Source organism: Pan paniscus, chromosome 4 (assembly GCF_029289425.2).
Source record: "Pan paniscus chromosome 4, NHGRI_mPanPan1-v2.0_pri, whole genome shotgun sequence".
Classification (NCBI taxonomy): Eukaryota; Metazoa; Chordata; class Mammalia; order Primates; family Hominidae; genus Pan; species Pan paniscus.
Genome location: NC_073253.2, coordinates 165,440,490 through 165,455,656, shown reverse-complemented (window position 1 = coordinate 165,455,656; position 15,167 = coordinate 165,440,490). Strand labels below are relative to the sequence as shown.

Sequence of the window (15,167 nt, the reverse complement as noted above, 5' to 3'; positions counted from 1 at the left end):
GGCAGTTTCTGTAACATCTCAGAGCCTCAAGGTGGCAAATGGCCAAGGACAGGGGCTCTGGACTCAGATCAACTTTGGAAGAGTCCTGGATGCACTCCCTACTTGCTGGGTTCAAGGGGCAAGTAGTTCACCTCTTAGAGCCTCAATTTTCTCTTCTGTAGAGTAGGAGCAACAATAGTGCCAACAATTAAGACAGTCAGTAAGAAGTTCTTAGCTTGTGCTCTCTGGCGCATAGGAAGAGCTCAAGGCATCGTGTCTCTTTATGTTTCTCAAAGTCACCGTTATTGTCATCCAGGTTTCTTAGCTGCTTTGTCTGTCTTCTAAATGAGCTCCATGGATCCTCCATCTTGGCCACATTAATTGGATAATTCTTTCTAAAGGAGCCTAATATTTAGTGATACCTTCATTACAACTGCTTTTTTGTAGATTTTTCTTATCCTGAGTGGGGTGAACATCATTAAGAAAATTAGGCCAGTCTTGGTGGCTTACACCTATAATCCCAGCGCTTTGTAATGCCAAGATGGGAGGGTCGCTTGAGACCAAGAGTTCAAGACCAGCCTGGAAAACAAAGCAAGACTCCATCTCCACAAAAGAGTAAAAATAAAAAAATTAGCCGAGCGTGGTGGTACATGCCTGTGCTCCCAGCCACTTGGGAGGCTGAGGGGAGAGGATCACTTGATCCCAGGAGTTCGAGGCTATAGTAATCTATAATTGTGCCACTGTGTTCCAGGCTGGGCAATAGAGGGAGGCCCCATCTCTAAACAAAAAACAAAAGCAAATAAAAAGGAGAAATTAAAATAAAATAAAGTAAAATTGCTTCTACTTTTAAGGATGATCTGGAATGTTCCTTTTCATAGGTGGCATGTGTTTTGAGAGAGAGAGAGAGAGAGATTGATTGATCCACATCAGGAATGCCCTCCCTTTTACTCCATCTTCCACGGCCCTGCTTAAATCCCAGTTAATTCCATGACATCTTCTGTGCTTACTCTACTTCAAAGTGATTTCTCTCTCTCTTTCTCTTCAAATGGCTTTTTATTGTTCACTGCTATGCTAGTGATTTGAAAGACCAGGTGACCTCTCACCCGTGATGGAGCTTTTGTACAGCAGAGCTGTGCTTTATACAGAATGATCAGCTACCAAGGGCTCTTAGGTGTGGCCCAGGCGCAATGGCTCACACCTGTAATCCCAGCACTTTGGAAGGCCGAGGCGGGCAGATCACCTGAGGTTGGGAGTTCGAGGCCAGCCTGGCCAACAGGGATAAACCCCGTCTTTACTAAAAATACAAAATTAGCTGGGCGTGGTGGTGCATGCCTGTAATCCCAGCTACTCGGGAGGCTGAGGAAAGAGAATCGCTTGAACCTGGGAGGCAGCGGAGGTTGCAGTGAGCCGAGATGGCACCATTGCACTCCAGCCCGGGCAACAAAAGCGAAACTCCGTCTCAATTAAAAAAAAAAAAAAAAGAAAGAAAGAAAGAGAGAAAAGAAAAGAAAAGAGTTCTTAGGTGTGAGGCCCTGCAAGGAGCAAATGGCCTGGGCTACCTTCACTGATGCCCACAGCACCTTCTAAGGTGAGGCTAACACCAGCTCACATTGATGAGCTAGTGCTGGGCCTGGAGCAAAATGTGTATTTCATTTAAGCTGCCCACCAGCTTGTGAGGCAGGTGCATTACCGTGACGGCGGGGCTCCTCAGAGTGTGTATAAGAAGAAAACTGTGCATGGCCAAAGCTACGCTTGAAAACCCTCAGGAAGGCACCACCTCAAGGACCAACATAGCATCACTTAGTAAAGGCAACAGCCTTGGAACAGATGACTCTGTGTGTGTGTGTGTGTGTGTGTGTGTGTGTGTGTGTGTGTGTAGCATTAGATGAAGTAGTAACTTGTGTTTAGAGGTTGCCTTATTGCACAAATATAGTTGCTTTTATACACTGGACTCACCCTCTGCCAATAAGTTGTTCAGTTATGAGAAATGAACAATGTCTGAAACTAAGAAAACAGCAGATTCTCACCTCCTATCTCCAGGGAATGTGCTCTTTGGCTAGAATATATGGCAGAATCAATAGTGAATAAAATATATTGTGGAAACAATAGTGAATGGAATATATGACACTACCAATAGCAATTGTTAAGTTTTTTTTCTTTTTAATTTTTCTTTTTAGGTTTGTCTAGTTGAATGCATCTAAGTTTTATGTGCATATGAAGAATCACTGTTTTCCTATTATACAGATTTGGAAACTGAGATTCCCAGCTTTTAACTCCTTGCCTAAGGTTGCATAGCACAGAAATAGTCACATCAGAAACTGAGCCCTGTCTGCACAGTGTAGCACCTTGTTCAGCCCTGGGTGCCTGACTCACTCACTCCTTGAGGACCCTCTCATGACAACTGTAAAGAGGCAGCTGAAAGAATCCCAGTCTTTGATGGTGGGAGGGGAAGGTGGTTGGAAAGCATTAAAAAAACATGCTCCAGCAGTTCACTGATGTGGGAAATTGTCTGTATTTCAGGTCAACCGTCAGGATAGATTTTGGTCTGCAAAGCCCCAGCTGAGCAAGAATGCAGTATAGACATATGGGTGCCCAGAGTTTAAAGGAAAAATACTCTGACTCACATTGGAGTTTAAGACCCCTTCATTGCCTCTCCTACTGGGTTGGGGTGACTGGAGCCAGTGGGGAATTACCAACCCTGTGGCTCTCTCTGCATCTCAAGCCCCCAGAGCTGGGCTTCCTTGTTTACTTATTTAGAGCCCAGCAGAGGAAGTGGTAAAGGAAACTAGCTGAGTCGTTTTCTGAGAAGAGACCATATTTGTTCGCAGAGGAAGCCGTTGCTTTCTGGGATCTGGCTACGGCAGAAAAGACATCGGCTCCAACAAGGGTGTTCCACAGGGTAGCTGGGAGTTGGAAGAGCCAAGAACGCCTCCGAGCTCTGGATTTGAGCCTCTCTGCCCATGGGTGCAGCATCCATGCTCAGCTTGTGAGCTTCTTCCCGGGAGAGCAGCCATGGCACTGAGGAATGTGCCCTTTCGCTCAGAGGTCCTGGGCTGGGACCCCGACAGCCTTGCTGACTATTTCAAGAAGGTGAGCCTTGCTCTTTTGTGAATGGTCATGATGCTAGTGCCCTTGGCGGGCTGAGCTGAGGCTTGACGATGGAATTGGGGCAGAATGTGGGAGGTGTATAAGATAGCAATGGAACCCTATGGCAACTTTACTGGTTGAGTGAGCACCATATAGACCGCTGAGTTTTCCTGGCCATGAGTTCCGGAGAGAAGGATGGGAGCAGGAGCCCTCAAATGAGTATATGCCTATTATGTGCTAGGGTTTGAATTCGATGTCTCACAGGCACTGTCCCATTTAGCGCTCCCTACTATGTTGTGAGGTCAGCATTGTTATCCCCTTGACTCAGCTGCAAAATCAGCTCAGGGAAGTGAAATGGTCCGAAGCCCTAGGGACTACATGTGATAGAGGCAAGACTCAAGCCACACCTATCTGGTTTTAAAGTCCATGCTCTGAGATGCAGAGAACTGTTGTAACTGCTAATGAGATCAACGCTACTTACTAGAAAGGGGAGACGTGGCGTCCTGGAGGCAGGAGAAAGAATAGGCAGGGTGGGAGGGCTGGATAGAGGACTATGATGAGCAGTGCCAGACACAGCATTTGGGCTTTCACTGCTCACGACCCTGAGGGGGGTCCTCAAGCTCCCGCCTGGGGCAGTCCCCTTGGAGCTTTATGAGAGTCTTGTGAAGCAGGACAGAAAACTGATGTGAGCCCCAATTTATAGCTATGAAAACTGAGGCCCCTAGAGGAAAAGAGGCTTGTGGCAGTGCTGGGACCAGAGGGTTGCTGTCTTATCTTCTGGACTTAGAGGAAAGGTTGAAGGATCCCTGTGCTTGGTCATTGGCAGAAGGGGACAACGCATCTGCTTGGGCAGATCTCAAGCCACATGACTTAGTTATAGTCCCTCTACCCTGACCATGTGGTAAGATGACTTGTGCGAGACGGTTAAGCTTCTAACACCCTCATCCCTGCAGGCTGGCATCGGATTCTGTTGATATTCCAGACTGTCATAAAGATGAGATTGTAAAGCTAAGATGGTAGAAGTCATCTAATTCAGCTTCGTGTTTTTCCTGGGGAAATTGAGATTCAAGAGGGTAGACGAGGTTCCCTAGGACGTATAGCCAAACCTGGGGTCTATGCATTTCCGAGGCATTTATAGTCACAGCTGTTCTCCCCCAACCTGAAGAAGAAAATGAGAACATGTTGAACTAGGTGTGGTATGGTAGGGGTACAGTTCACAGATCCTGTTTTTTGCCATATTTTGTGCTTTCATTTCTGTTATTTTCCTTCTGCAAGGTCATAATAAACTTAGATTTCAGCAAATATTGTTGCACAACTGGTTTTTTGAAGGATGTTTCTAAATATCTTGCTCAAATATAGACCAAATAAGATAGGGCAACAAGGTAAAATTTGCCAAGAGGGAATAAAGTGGCATGTTACCTTGATAAAGGAAAAAGAAAGGAATTGAGAATTATGAAGAGAAAGACTTGGGACGGGCTGAGAGGCACAGATAGGCCTAACATTCAGGTGTGACCAGGAGAATTATACAATCCAATTGAGAAACAGAGAATTGATCCCTAAAACTCCCATCAGTACAGGGAGATGGACCACGGGTCAGGGATGGTACAGGAAGACCTCACTGCCTGAGCTGGGGGAAGGGAGAGTTTTCTTCCTGGAGATCTCAGACCCCAGGACAAATCTACAGCACCCAGGCAGGTCCCTTCTTCTGCCATGAATGGACTGAGGGAAGAAACTAGGAGACTGAGGCAAATCTGTGATCCTGGAAGTTCTAGTCCCTCCACAGACTTGGATAGAAACCCTTCAGATTCTGAGTACCTCAGCCCCCTGAAAGAAACTACCAAATGAATGGAGCGCAGAGTCATTTGGGAATGGATCTTAGCTGTCAAACATGACATGTAAAGAATTGATCTGCAGATGCAAACTCTACCCAAGTAGTGGGGTCAGGCCTCCCTTGGAGACACCTCCCGACTCAGCTCTGAGGTTGGACACACTTTGCCCTGGCTCTGCCACCTGCTAGCTTGGCGACTTTCCTGTAGTTGCTTTGCCTCTCTGTGCCTCAACTTCCTCATCAGTGAAATAGAGATATGAACAGTAACTAACCCAATAGGTTGGTTGTGAGGATTAAAGCAAATGATGTGTGCAAGGCACTCAGCAGACAAATGGATCCTAATGCGTGTTCCATCTGCCCTTTTTCCTTCTCTATTAACTGGCTCCTAGCTGTGGACACCCATGCAGACCGGTGGGACTTTGTGTCTTCTTGTCTCTGACATGGGTACCTCGTCCTGTGTCTGGAATATAAGCTCCTGAGGACAGAGACCATGTTACATATTTGTTCAATCTCTCCAATTCCTTTTGACTTGCAGGAGAACATCCTTGGGTCGTGCAGTGGAGAGGCACTGGCTCAGAGCTGTGTGTCCTAATCCCAGGTGGGGTCCCAGCTGGTATCCCAGCTCACTGTGTGACCTTAGACCAGCCTCTTTCCCTCTAGAGGCCTCAGTCTTCCTTACTACAAATCCAGGTAACTTTTCTGGACCAGTGCCTACCAAAGCTGGATGCCATAGGAATCGTCTAGGGTGCTCCTTAAAAATACAGATTTGAGGTCCACAAGCCCAGATCTTGCTGGAGCAGAATCAAATGCCTGGGTCCCAGTCTGCAGGACTCTCTGCTGATCTAGACACAAAGTTAGCACTCTTCAAAATCATCTGGTTTATCTCATAATGATAACAGTGAGAATGATGAATTAAAGGCAGTTGACTCTTCCAAGAACCACTTACCCCCCACTGCCTGTAGATAAAGGGGATACCAGGGCTCCATAGATGGGACGTGCTTTCAATATCAACTTCTAAGTCAGCTTTCTGAGTGTGATAATCATCCCACCCTTCCAAGCTAAGATTTCATAACAATTGTATTTATTCTTTGGATTTGCTAGCTATAAGATAAAAATATGGCTTAAAATGTGCTCCAAAAGAAGGCTGCCACAAACCATGAGGCCCACCCTTGTGAGAAGAACCTAGGATCCTCAAGGAGAAACATTTAACCTTAAATGCTCCACCCCAAAGCAGCAAGCTGAGAGATACTTCAAATGTGAACGTTTATGCTGTTGAGGACAAGTTGAAACTAGCACCTCATATGATTGCTGATTGGTCTAGGAAAATAACCAAGATCTTAAAAATGCTCGTTCCTATGGATCCTATATAACTCGGTTCTGAGATTCTGACTTAAACAATTTATCTCAAAGAGGGAGAAAAAAGTTCGCAAAATAGTATCCATGATGGTCTCTATTTTGATTGGGATGAGGTACTGCAAACAAATGAAGCTGCATTTTCATTTGCTCATTTTACTTACTGTATATAAGTTATGCTGTTATTAAAAGGGGAATATTTCTGAAAGAGACATTAAAGCCTGTTCTGAAACTTGTCACCTAAAACCCATGGAACCTCATGCAAGTTACTTGCTGTCTGTGCCTCTCATTCCCCATCTGCAAAATGTGAGGGTTAAATGATTGAAGACTAGTTTAACTACTTGGTACACTGCCTGCCACACAGAAAGCTTTCGATAATTGTTCGCCGTTTTTATTATCATTATTGAAACAGCAGCTTGGTAAATAATCTAAATGTTCAGCAATAAGGGCATGATTAAATAATGTTGTGGTCATTAAAATAATGTTTAAATTGAGTTTGCATAACACTAGGCAGTGTTTATATTATCCCTTTAGGTAATTTAAGAGAAAAAAGTCAGGATAATGAGATTGAATATAAATCATAACCTCAATTATGTTTAGAAACATGCTAGGAAGAAAGCATGGAAAGAAACACCGAGGTCGTCTCTGGGCATCGAGACAATGGATGGTATTTCTTTTCTTCTTTTAGCTCTCCTTCCTGAGGAGCATAGGGCAGAGCTCTGCATGCCTTGAAGGCAGTCTTTCTGTAAGGGTTGGCCCCGAAGCCTTAGAGCAAGGCAATTTCTCCATTTCAGGCAGTCCCAAGGGGGTAGTGAAAGCGAGGCTGAGGTGGGGACTGGGCCCTCTGTTAGCCAAGGGAGGGCAGTGGGGAGCCTGGCTAGCCACAAGTACCGCAAAGTGCTAAGTTTCTGGGGCAGGCAAGGGAGAGGAACCAATGGTAAGAGACTGCCCGTCACTAACAACACCTTCCCCTTCTCTTTGCAGCTCAACTATAAGGACTGTGAGAAGGCAGTGAAGAAGTACCACATCGATGGGGCTCGCTTCTTGGTAAGCTCTGGCTAGTCCAACACACTGAAACCAAGACTGTTCGGCACTTTTCCCCATGGCTGCAGGGCCAGCTGGCCTACCCTTTCCCTGGGGACACCCGAGGACCCCTTTGCTTTTTCCAGAAATTTGGTAGGGCCCCCTCTCTCACTACCTTTCAGGAGCCTATCATCCAGAACCCCTCTCTGATCTTCCACTTACACCTTAAGGAGGAATCCAAGTATAGTAAAAAAATAATCTGGAAAATCTATTTAAATGCCATCCATCCTTTGAGAAGCCCAAGGGGAAGAAGGACCATATGGGTGAACAGAAGCTTCTCACCTCCAATCTCTCACTCTGGAGCACATACTCATGAGTGGAATAAAGGATGGCATCACCCTCATTGTTTCAATTACTTCCTTCTTTCTCACTACCAAATTCATAAAGCTGATTTTGTATCAAGCACACATGTGATATGGCTGTCTCCACTGTATTATACTTCAAAAAGCTTGAAGTCTAAGACCAAGGTGCAGGTATGTATTAAAGACTAAGCCATTAAAGGGAAAAGGATGCAGCTCTAATGGTGGAGACAGAGGTGCTAGGTTGTGGTCGGGGAGGTGGTTTGAGCATTTTCCCTGAAATGACACCTTTGCCCATGGGTTAAGAAAGACCCTGACTGCACCAATCCATCCTTTCTGGGAACTTTGCTTTACTCTTTGAAAATAAGACTTCAAGGGTCTCATGGGGGTAGATGTTCCTAATTTAAATTCAGAGTGAATAGAGTAAGCTAAGTTGTGTCTCCCTGTAAGACATTGTCAGTAAGGGAACTTGACCATGAGACTTCAGGCCAGTTGGATGAGACCAGAGAGATCACAAGCTCCAGCTTGCCCCCAGAGAACACCAATCCATTTCTTATATTACATCTCTGCTACCAACATCTTCTTGAATTCCTTCAGTGATGGTGAGCTCACCACCACCCACAGTCATCTGCCCCTTTCTAGGCAGCTCTCAAGTCTTGTGCTGAAACTAACCTGTGCTCCTATTGGTCTGAGTTTTGTTTCCAGGTGCCATGTAAGACATGTTTATTCACTGTCCACCTAAATCATTCATTCATTCGCCTATTCGTTCACTTGACAAGCAGTTTCCCGAACTGCTTTTACATATTGGAGAGCATTATAGGTGGTGGGGATAGAGAAATGGCTAAGATGTGATTTCTGCCTTCTAGAAACTTGTTTTATAGCAGAAAGGTATGTTCAGAAAGGCTTCCAACTACCTCATTTGCAGATGAGGAAACACATGCAGAGCTGTGATGTGATTTGTTCTATGTCACATACCTACTAATCGAACTAAGGCATACACTTAATTTAGTCTGATACCATTTGACTTTTTAACAGTATTATTTATTTGTATTGAGATTTGAGTCAGTAGAATTCCTGGAGTTTTAGTGCCATTCTTGCAAATTACTGCTAAACCCAAATATTTCATTCTGGTGCTATTAGCACTGAGAACAGAGACTTATCACAGTTGAATGGAGAGGGAGGAAGACATCTTTGAGGATGGTGCCTACGACGCCCTGTTGCCTGGGTCACCCTGGGCAAGTACTTGCCCTCTCTGAGCCTGCCTTGCTTCCTACCCTGTTGACTGAGCACATTGGACTGGGTCATAGTGGGTGATGGCCCCTCCAGGCTCTGTAATTCCCCACAACAGTCCTGGTGCGAGTGTCAGGCCTGGTAGAACAGGGTTGTTTGAGAGATGGTATCTAGGCAGCTATGTTTCCTCTGCTCCAATCAGTCCTCTATCAGTCCTTCAGACAATGTGGCTCATTCTGTTCATTGTATGAAGAGGAGGAAGTGCAAAGTAGGGTGATAGGAACCAGAAGAAAAGAAGAAGAATCCAGTGCCTGTCCCTGCAACTGGGGGATGTAAAGGCAGCTTCTGCTGAAACCCACCCTCCACCCCTAGTGCACTGGGTACAATTTGGGACGCTTGATCTAAGCTCTAATTACTAATCTATCACCCTTTCCAGCTCTGTAATATCCAGGGCCACTCTGCTATTGAAGGCAAAAGTGAAAGGCCCTAGTTATTTTTCCTTCCTTCCTTCCTTCCTTCCTTCCTTCCTTTCTTCCTTCCTTCCTTCCTGCCTTCTTTCCTTCCTTTCTTCCTTCCTCTCTTCCCTTGTCCTCCCCTCTCCCCTTCCCTCTTTTCCCTTCCCTTTCCTTCCCTGTCTTCTTACTTCTCCCTCTCTTTCTTTTCTTCCTTCCTTCCCTCTCTCCATCTCTTTCTTTCTTTCTTTCTTTCTTTCTTTCTTTCTTTCTTTCTTTCTTTCTTTCTTTCTTCTTTCTCTCTCTTCTTTCTTTACTTCTTTGCCATTTTTGTTTTCCACTGAAAAGGTTAGATCCTTATCTGGTAGAAGCTATGCTTCTAGAAGTTATAAAAAGAAGAGAAAAGGAGTTTGAGACTTGTGTCAGTTGGGAAGGCATGTGACCCCATGTTGCAGAAACCTGACCACAGTGGCCTAACCAAATAAAGGTCAGTCTGTTTCAAGTAATAAATGTATAGGCGGGTGCCAGGGGATGGTGAAAGAAGACATCAAGAACCCAGGCTTCATCTAACCGATGGAAAAAGCCTGTGGCTTCTGTCCTAACAGTTGTCAGTTGGCTACTTCACCTTTAGGCATCATATCTCCATGGCAGGCAGGGAGACGGGGAGAAAGGCAAAGAGGAGAAGGTGTATGGTGAATGGTAAATGCATGCTCCCTTTTTTCCAGGAAAGTAGTAACTTTTCCAGAAGCTCCATCCAGCAGACTTTGGTTATATCTTACTGTCCACAGCAGAGTCATGTGACCTCCACCATCTGCAAGGGAGCCTGGAGAGTTAAATATTTTGAACAAGCACATTTACTGCCCTGAATGAAACCCAGGACCTGTCAGTAGGAAAACAAAGAGAGAGTGGGTATTGGGTAGGCAAGCAGCCATGTCTGCCACATTGCCTCTCCCACCAGGGCCCAGTTTGTGGCTTTCCTCTTTCTGTACCTCTCTTCTCAACACCCACAGCATATAATCATACTCCCACAAAGCCATAAATCTTAACTCCAAAATCATCATGCAAATAACCCAGAGTTTACTGGAGGCTTTTGGAAAAGGTGGAGGAGGGGGTTACATCACATAGCAAAACTCTCCAAAAATTCTGTTTCAACATCTCTCATCTTTCCTCACAGTTCTTGTCCCCGTTCTGAATGTCTTCCTCTTTCCTAACACCCTGCTCCTCTATGTCTCCAGCCAGGCTCATGTCCACCTCCTCCTCCACAATCTTCCTGAAATTCCCTCAGCTTATGCCCTCCTCTCAGCAGAGCAGAAGCTGGTGGCCAGCTGCTCAGTGCTCAGCCGCCACCCCGCTGGCAGCCCTTAGGAAGGCTTCAACTCCTCACACCACACTCAAAACATGAGTCTTGGTACCTCCCTGAGTGGGAGTAGTTCAGAAGCAGGGAGATGCTGCTCAGTGATGAAAAAAAAAAAAGAGAGAAAGAAAAGAAAAGAAAAGACAGGAAAGGAAAGGAAAGAAAGAAAGAAGGAAGGAAAGAAAGAAAGAAAGAAAGAAAGAAAGAAAGAAAGAAAGAAAGAAAGAAAGAAAGAAAAAAGGAGTAGTTAAGAAGCTTAACCAAAAGCCCGATGCCCTCAGGACTTCTGGCTGACTCCCTTAACCAGCCCCAACCCTGCCGCAGGTGGTCTGATCAGCGTCCAGATCAGAAACCATGCCTATGAGCTGGATCAGATGGATCCAGTGAACACATTGCTAAGATGCCCTAGCCCCAGCCTCTGTGCCAGCTGATCTCAAAGAAGAGTGCCCAGATCTTTCCAGTGGTCAGAAAACCTGACAGGCAGCTCCCAGAACGGAAAAGAAGCAAAAACACTAAACTCTAAGACTCACCCAGACCCCTGCTGCTTCCCCACCAGGGGTAGTAATTCCTCATCTTACTCCTCCATTTCTCAGTCACACACTGTGCCAGGCACTGTGCCAAAACACATTACATACATCATCCCACTCAGTCCTCACAATCCTGATAGGTGGGTATCATTATTATTATTATGGTCCCCATTTTACAGATAAGGAAACTGAGGCTCAGAGAGGCAAAGTGCATGCCCTAAATGACACAGCTGTTAAGTGAATGAACCAAAATTCAAACCCAGCCCATCTGATTCCAGAGCTCCCACCCTAACTACCCAGCCCTCTGGCCTTAACTAGAATGGTGGTGGAGCCCTTTGTTGGCTCATCATTGGTTCTATGGAAAGCATGCCCAGTCTCTTTTCTGTTCCCAATTCTGACATGCTCTCCTCTCCTCCTCCCTTCCAGATGCCTCCTTTCACCTTTCCCCCCATAATCCTCTCCAACATAGGCCACAGGGGCCGTCAAAAGGATCAGACATGGTAGGATGGAGGTTTGCAGGAAGAAAATAGACTGTGGATGTCACAGAGTGGAATTCCAGCCCCAGCTCATCCCCCACAAGTGGAAATCCCCTTGATATCCCTGATCCTCGGCTTTCTCTCTTTCAAAATGGGAATGCTGGTAACTCCTGCATCACAGAGTTGATGTGAGGATTCACTAAAGCATTAAGAGGCGGAGGCCCAGAGTTAGTTCTTGACAAATGTGAGTTTCTTTCTCCCCTCCCTTCTCAGTTCCCTCAAGAAAGCCTTTTCATGGCATCCCCATATCTTGAGAATTCTACCAACAACCCTGGTGAAAGAGGTTCTCCGGGGTGTGATGTTGGTGAAAGAGGCACAGACTCCTCCAGGCTGGCTTCTCTGCAGCTGACCTTGTGGAGACTGAGAGGGCCTGAGGTCTGGGGTGTAGGGAAGAGGTCACAACATGGCCAAATGCAGCCCACACAACGAGTCGTTTGGTTTCACAGATTTAGCTCTCACAGTGTTTAAGTCAAAATTATTTGCCAACATTTGGAACTCAGAGCATTTCACATAAAACCCAGACTTAAGGATTCCCTTTGTAAAAGCAGATCCAGCAACAGCAGGCCCGCAGGCTTTTAGACAAAACATCTAGAGGCTGCCTACTTGGGGAGGGTGAGTGGGCAGGGCGGTTTCTCCTCTGTTTGCCACAGTCCCCACCACTCCCTATATTGTTTCACATATCACTCTTCCCCTCCTGCTCAGAGCCCTTTCTGTGGGTTGTAACCTGCCTGCCATATGTGTCTTCATTTCAGAACCTGACAGAAAATGACATCCAGAAGTTCCCCAAGCTCCGGGTGCCGTAAGTACTCCTCCAACTCTATGGGTGATCTGGGAGCAGAGGTGGGAATGGGGAGTAGTGTGAGTGGGGGCTGGGTCAGTTCTATGTCATTGTCGGCTTGAAATAAGAAAGCAAGCAGGAAGGATGAGGGCAAGGGCAGGATGTGGGGAACAGAAGTTACATGAAGAGCTGGAAAACAGAAGTCACAGATCCAGCCCAGCTGGTGACCTGGATGCTCTTGCCAAAAACAAGCCCAACTCTGGCCAATGTTTTCATTTCCTCTCTTCTCATGGGGTGCTTGGGCCTGTGAAAATAGCATCAGTGTCAAGGTTTCATCATGGCATCACCACTGACTCAGTGATGGCTTAAGTTTTCTTGACCTCCATTTCTCACACAGTAAAATGAGAGCCAAATCAGATGACAGCAATGGATATAATTATGTGTTGATACTGAGTGCTTGGGAATGTCTGACAGGGGTGTTATGTTGAGAAGAATCCCGAGGAAAGGGAGCTGTGATTGATTATTCATGTCTGCCATAGGTGCTGAAAGGGGAAGTTGCAGTATGCATGTCATGCCATGTATTTTTCATCCCTCTAGTAAAGGTCTCACACACTCAAATACCTACAGGAGCCAGGCAGGTGCTATAAATGTGTAAAATTGGTCAGGTTGAAAACACAAAGCCCCGTTGTTTTGTTTTGTTTTGTTTTATCATCATTGGACAAAACAGTAGTAAATATTCTGTATGAAGAAATAGTTCTCCATTATAAGAAAAATAATAGCAAGGTTATCATATGACGAAAAAAGTAGCCATCGCAAAGCCTCATTGTTGGTGAAACAATAGAGAATGGTGGGGATTGTGGCAAATCAGATATCATATGTTCCATTCAAAGAGTGCAGCAGCTCCTCAGCTCCAGCTAATGTGGACCCAACAATGCCCTATCTTCAAATTTATCAAGAATAACTAGAAATATGGGTTTCATGTGCTATATCTCCATTTTTAAACATTGGCTCAAATGTTTTAAATATTGTGAATGCCACAGTAAACACACCTAAGGGCTACATATAGTCTGTGTGTTACCAGTTTGAGTTCTCTTCTCTGGACATTCTATAAGGACCCTTCTCTTACTCTAAGGGTCTCAGAGCTCATCATAATCAAAGGGAAGTAGGCCAAAGGAGTAGGAGGTGGGGAGATCTCATGAATAGGTAGGAATGCTGGCAGCTCAATTAAGGAGAATATTTTTAGCATGACTATAGGGTTTCCCTTGTCCGGAAGGGGTAGGGAAAAGAGAGGAATAAGGATTTGCCTTTGGTGCTGTCTATCTCCAGGGACACGTGTTGTTGAAGATGGCTTGATCTTTCTAAGGATATCCTCTAACCACATGTGGCTACTTCAATTTGAATTAAATTTAAAATTCATTCCCCTGAGACACTAGCCACATTTTAATAGCTACGTATAGCTGGTGACTACTATGCTGGAGAGTGCAGATATAGAACATTTCTATGATTGCAGAAATGTGATGTTGTAGAGATAAACCATAGTTCTTTGCAAAAGAGGGAACTTTACACACAGGTGTCAGAATTGGTGGCTGGTGGGCCAGTCTCAGACTGCAGGTATGTTAAATTTGGTGACCACTGTGCTTTGAAATCAGGAAAACTTCCACAAAATCCAGCCTCTTTAGAAACAAGTGAAAGATGTGGCAATTGAGGGCTTATATTCTACTGTGGCAATAGTCAGCCGGATCTGATGTCTGCTGCCCTGTTTAGTTGGGATTTGTGCTCCCCAGTTCACCAGGGTCCCACCATTCCCTGAGGGATCGTCCTAAGGTACGTCAACCATTTATATCATATCATGGGAACTTTGGCTTTCGAACAAGATGAAGTAATAGGGATCAGATTTACTTTCCCAACTGAAATAACCAAATAACCAGGCAAAATATATGAAAGAGCAATTATCAAGACATTCAGCATCAGACACCGAGGGATGGAAAACAAAGGCAGTGAAGCCTATGGTTGCTTGCTGCTTTGAGAATCTCCAGGCCTTGGCACAGGGAGCAGGGAGCACAGTGCTGGGTCTGGTGGACGACTTGAGTTGAGGGGGCAGCGGAGAGTCCAGGAGCCTAGAGTTCACTCAACGCGTGTCAGAGAGGAGAGAGCTGCATAGAGAGAGCATTCTGGAGAGCTTCAGAGGGGCCCCTCTTTAGCAAAGCACAGATCAGTCCATGCATGAAAGGAGAGACTACCTGTAGGTGGCAAAAGAACTACCCAACAGTATTGGAGGAAAGAGTAGCCACTCACAGGGCTGGAAATGGTGTCTGTTTCTACCAGCCTGGCTGGAAAACATAGTCATTGGGTAGAGTGCCTAGAAGAATCTTGCCTTAGTGGTGGGGAATAATTAGCCCTAATCTAAAAATTGTTCAGGTCCTGGCTAGAAACCTTAAAAGAAAGACCCAAAAGAAACAAACTGCTTCTAAGTGACTTAACTGCATCTCAGAACAAAACTTAAACCTATTTATAGGAATGCAAAAATATTCACTACCCAACAAAATAAAATTTATGATATTAGGCATCTAATCAGAGACTAACAGGCACACAAATGAGCAGGAAAATATAACCCACAACAAAGAGAAAAACTAAAACATCAAAACTGACCCATAACTGACA

The 15,167-nt window shown here is 45.3% G+C and overlaps 1 protein-coding gene across 1 annotated transcript in view; it reads left to right on the top strand.

Annotated features, from left to right (window-relative positions):
• Positions 1-2,757: 2,757 nt before the first annotated feature.
• The window catches only part of LCP2 (lymphocyte cytosolic protein 2), a 49,833-nt gene continuing 37,423 nt past the window's right edge, over positions 2,758-15,167 (top strand). Inside the window, exons 1-3 of the mRNA XM_034960931.2 lie at positions 2,758-3,069; positions 7,232-7,294; positions 12,481-12,527. Coding sequence (XP_034816822.1) covers positions 2,992-3,069; positions 7,232-7,294; positions 12,481-12,527 — 188 coding nt within the window. The 5' untranslated portion in view covers positions 2,758-2,991. The remainder of the gene's footprint in view (positions 3,070-7,231; positions 7,295-12,480; positions 12,528-15,167) is intronic.